The sequence below is a fragment of the Buceros rhinoceros genome, unplaced genomic scaffold (assembly GCF_000710305.1).
Source record: "Buceros rhinoceros silvestris isolate BGI_N320 unplaced genomic scaffold, ASM71030v1 scaffold9934, whole genome shotgun sequence".
Classification (NCBI taxonomy): Eukaryota; Metazoa; Chordata; class Aves; order Bucerotiformes; family Bucerotidae; genus Buceros; species Buceros rhinoceros.
The window spans coordinates 89,718-94,768 of NW_010407670.1; the positions used below are offsets into that span (position 1 = coordinate 89,718).

General features: G+C 43.2%; 1 protein-coding gene across 1 annotated transcript in view; it reads right to left on the reverse strand.

Annotated features, from left to right (window-relative positions):
• Positions 1–2,625, reverse strand: part of GLUD1 (glutamate dehydrogenase 1) — a gene marked incomplete at its 5' end in the record, with an annotated part of 14,341 nt that extends 11,716 nt beyond the window's left edge. The window contains 3 exons of the mRNA XM_010134574.1: positions 720–783; positions 1,650–1,705; positions 2,545–2,625. Of these exons, the coding sequence (XP_010132876.1) occupies positions 720–783; positions 1,650–1,705; positions 2,545–2,625 (201 nt within the window). The remainder of the gene's footprint in view (positions 1–719; positions 784–1,649; positions 1,706–2,544) is intronic.
• Between the last annotated feature and the right edge of the window lie 2,426 nt (positions 2,626–5,051).

The window sequence follows — 5,051 nt, forward strand, 5'->3', positions numbered from 1 at the left end:
AATACATGATACACCTTTAACTAGTCACAGGCCTTTATTATTCACTTGAAAAAGGGCCTCCTCCAGGTAGAGATCCTCCATTCAACTACAAGTTGAGCTGGTAACACTCAGCTTTCTCCAGAGGAGACTGCCAGATGGCAACTGCAGAGCACAAGCCCTCAGAACAACTGCTCGGGGCTGAGAGGCTGTCTGAAACACCTCCTAACGTTACAGAAGCCGAGGTTCTGTTACCACTGGCACCTATGCTTCTTGCCTAGGCTTCTTTTGCAGCCTGTGGTTGCCATGGGCGAAGCCGTCATCTTTCTCTGGGGTGGACCTTCTATTTCCTTCCTCTGTTTCCTCAGATACCTGCCAAAAGCCACAACTGAGACCACAGGAAACAGTAACAGTGAAGAGTTTGGTATTAGAGATTAAAATTGCAACAAACTCAGTCGCATTTTATTATCTAAGAGAAATGTGATTTGTTCTGGATCCTGTGAGCTCAGCCTTGGTGACTTTTCACAGCAGAACAGCCACCCGAAACAAGTTAAGACACAGTTCCCTGTAAAATGCACCATAATGCAATGACTCAATTCTTTGTGGCTCTTTGCTGAAAGTTTGGTACCCAGAATATTCATGACTCTCAAAAATCTGGTTATTTAAAGATACTATCTAACGGATGCTACCAATGCACAATAAATCAGGTTCCTAAATTTTATCAGTAAAGTTGCACAACATACCAATAAAGCCCTTTTTCGCTAGCTCCATGGTAAACCTTCTTGTGATCTTTTCCAATTCATTGTCCTGTAGAGAAAACACAATAAATACCACATGAAATCATTAGCATTTGTGAATATTTGCTAGAACTCAGGCCCAAGCATAAACAGACGCCCTTTCCTTTTAGAAGAAAGGATGATTCACATATTTATACAATTTATATGCCACTCCCTAGCAGACCCTTGGTACTCAGGCAGCACAAGGAAACACTCAGCCTCCTTTCAGCACATTCTGACCCACGACAAGTCAGGAGCATGGCACAGGAAGAACGACCTGTCTTGAGGCAGAGATTCCCAGCAAACACATCTGATATCCTACGGGAGAGGCTTATAGCCAGGAACAGCAAAAGCCGCATGATCAACACAGTTGAATGACTTCACACAAACCCTTACAGCAGCTTAAGAGTATACGGTGTGTAGTCCAGTATTCCTTTCTGTACGAGATACTTTAATTAGGGTGACAAGGCGAGCCTGCAGTGAACCTTTTATAAGCCAGTTTAGTTATTACTCACACTGGAACACCGCATAGAAAGGTTTAATAGAGCATAAAACTGTTTGTCAAAATAAACAAAACCATTAACTGTTTTTAAGAGTGATTTAATTTAAGCCTTTATTATCAGCATCAACTTAAAAAAAAAATCAGGTTCCAAACTATTTGTAGTCTCCTGACTTGAGGAAAAAAAAAGTAATGCATTAAATAATGAAGTATTCCACCTCTGAAACACTTCTAAAAATTCTTTTCCTACCTATTGCAGGCACAATCTAAATTCAGCCTTTAGAGAGGCAGCAGTGGCAGGAAGTTTTCAGTGGTCAATAACGCCCTTAGAAGAGGTTTTTTAACTGGCTGGCTTCAGTACTGCAGATAACTGAATTTTTATCTACGATTAAGCTTACTGTGTAGTTCTTGGGATTGATCTTGACACCAGCCTTTGCCCCACCAAATGGCACATCTACAAGAACGCAAAGGAAAATCATTTTACTTTTTCAACAACAAAGGCAGAACACATCAGCAGTATGTGTGAGTAGTGATATCTCTGCTTTTAGCAGTGAATTTGCTTTTGCCACATTCAGGGCTTTGCAAGAGTAACCTGCAACCTCATCTAGGCACTCCTCTAAAAACAGGAAACCTTTCCTGGGCAGCTTGAAAATGGTCTTTGAAAACCAAAAGCGCATGATTTCAATTTTCTATGCTTTAAGCTCTTGTACTTGGCACTTGTAGAAACGATTCGTTTCACAGTTTATATTTTACCGGTGTAGCTCAAAAATTTTCCTTTGGAAGTCCTCAGTGGAGTGTCTCCCTATATATATCAAGGAAGTATTTTGTTTTCTTATACACACACATAATGTGCAGATTCTCTCCAAACTCCCCTACAATTTAGCAGCCATGTATGAATTGTATTTCTTTACAACCCGTAAAGGAATTCTATCATTCTCTCCCCACAGCTCCCCTCCCTGAATCCTTTACAGCCTCCATCTGTTCCCTCTAAAACTAGCCCCGCCTAATCCAAGTTTGTCATACTTTGATTTGAGTTCAAGATGCTGTACTTTTACGGGAGGGGGTGGCTAGCAGAATTTGGACTTTTCAAATGAAAAGGCAACTTTATTCCAATATCTACAGTAACAGCAGAGGGAATATGTATTATTGTTTCAGCCATTATATATTTTTCTCATATTGCTACAGGTTTTAGTCAGTTTAGTGCCTAACACTTCATCCTTTAATTTCTGTAAATTAACCTCAGTACTGACTGAAATCAAAGATTGTATCCTTGCTTGGAAAAATATCACTTACCAACCACAGCACATTTGTATGTCATTAGAGATGCCAAGGCTTTCACTTCATCCACACTCACATCCATACTGTAACGAATACCTGCAAGACACATGAGAAACAAAGGAATTCACTGAACAACTTCATGGGTATTTAGGAACTGGGAAGGTTAATTTGACACCAGCCATCTGTAACACACCAGTATGCATCAACTTATTGCTCTAAGACTCAAAGAACAGTTCCCCGTTCTCCTACTTTACTGTGTATCTTTTACTTGGCAGAAATTGAAGCGTTCAGTGATTCTCTATCAAGTAGTTTAACAGCAGCACTCAAGCTTGGAACAAAAGCGAGTATTCCTTGAGAGGCAGATGAGCCAAGGTGACAGGAGTGGTTTTCAAGAGGCTGATAAAGCTCATCAGCATTCCACAAGATCTTCAGCTTCAGACCTCATTCATCGGAGATACAAGATGAACTTTGCTCCTGAGCTTATCAGAACAGGTTATAATCAAGATTTTTTTGCTAGGGTAATTCAAGCTACTGTTAAGTTTTGAGCCTTGCAACACATGGGCTGTGGACCCCCAAACCACACACAGCTTTGGGGCTCTGGCTGCCAGGCACAGCCACCTCCCAGCATGCCTCTCCGCCACTTCAAATGTGTTTAAAACATTTTGATGGAGTAACTCTACCCCAGCAAGCCAGTGTGCCCCGGCCACCTGTCCCACATCCCCGTGGAAGCCAGCCCACACCTGCCTTTCCTGCTCTGAGTCATCCAGTAAAGCTGCAAGCGTGGGCTGACACATGGTCCAGACACAAATTCAAATTGTGGTGCTCCGCTAGTGGCTGGATGCAAAATGGGAGATCCCAGCCTTCCAAGGCAGTTCAGAACGGAGTGGAAAATGATTCCTCAACAGTATGGAGATCTGTCACCTGCCTGACTCCTTCCAGTCTTCTAAAACATGGGTTTAGCTGTCCAATAAATCGATTGACCTCAAAGTTAAAACTGATGTATTCTTCACTTGGCCGCAGAGTAGAAAATATTTAACCAAACTGACAGGGCACAGATACAGAACTACAGAAGTCTAAATGTGACGTTTAAGATCAACACAGCACCTGAAGTCATTGTGGCCAAATCAGAAAAAAGCCCCAAACCCTACAGCTATATGTTACCTCCTACCCCAGCTTCTCCACACCACTAAGCCTATAACACAGCCACAAAGAATTTATTATCCCCACCTCTGCTCCGAAGGCCTTGGCTACAGGTTGTGCCAAGCTGCACGGCAGTTTGTAGCGGGCACAGAGTGTCCTTTAGATGCTAGGACAAGGCACCACAAATTTCCTATTTGTAAAGAGAAGACCATATTCAGGTCCTCAGGAGTGAAAAAAGGCCGGCATACATTATCTAAACCAAAACACTGCACTGCTAGGAAAGCCACTCCTGAATGCTCTGGAAACGATCCCAGCTCCAAAGGAACTGAGTGCCACTCGAACAGAGCTGAGGGCCAAGCGCTGCTTTCTTATGTGAGTGCAGTCACTGAAAGAAAGCACCATGCCTCTGCAGCACGGAATTTAAATGTAGTGTGTGTCTGGGGAGAAGGGATGGTCTCCAAATGCAAACTCACTAGTTTCTGACTTGGGTAGCTGTAAAATGTTTGTGTCTGGACTTTCAAGACCTTCCTGCAGGGAAGTAATGCTCAAAATTTGAGTGGAATCTATCAGAGCCCACAGACCAAAGTTACAGTGTAGGTAGGTTTTTTAATGTGTCTTCCTCTGATCTTTCAGAGGAGCAGTTATCCTTCTGTCAAGCCTCAAGCAAGAACAAATGCACCTCTAGGACTGACTGTCCTGCCCAGGGACACCGTTGCCGCTGGGCTGAGCAGGTACTCTGGGGACGGGTCTCATCTGAGCATTGCTCAAGCCAGCCAAGCCTGAAGCCATGGTCCACGCCGGGCAGAACTGAACTCTGCCCCTCCACCCCCAGCTGAACTAGATCCCTGTGTATTTGTTCAACCCAGATACTTAGCCAAACTTCCAGTTGCGTACACAAAGCAGTTTGGCTGGAACTACGCTCCTGCAGGCACACAAAATGTTGTTTATTGATATATGGAAAGCAACAATGGGAACCAAATAGTTTGGGATAGTTATTTTGTACGATTTTAACTGGAAACCAAAATACAGAAGGAGAGAGGGGCCTGTCCTGCACATCGTATGGAAGATCGGATCTGAAAAGGTGAACGAGCAGCAGTTCACCTAGAAGACACAGACACCTGCAAAATAGTTACCTCTCCAGTCTCCTTGTATTACAGTCAAGGGTTACTGTAGACCCTACTGTAATAAATCTTAAACTTTTGTGCCAAGGGAATTAAGGAAAAAGCTCCAAGACTAACAAAGTACTGAAAGGCTTTCAGCCGAGATGCCTATTTATCACCCAGGTACATACACCAGAACCGGAAAACTTTCAGACTTGGGCCTGAAACTGCCCCTTTCTGGACAGCTTCCTATTTTTGAGCAAGATTTAGCTTCTTTCCTAG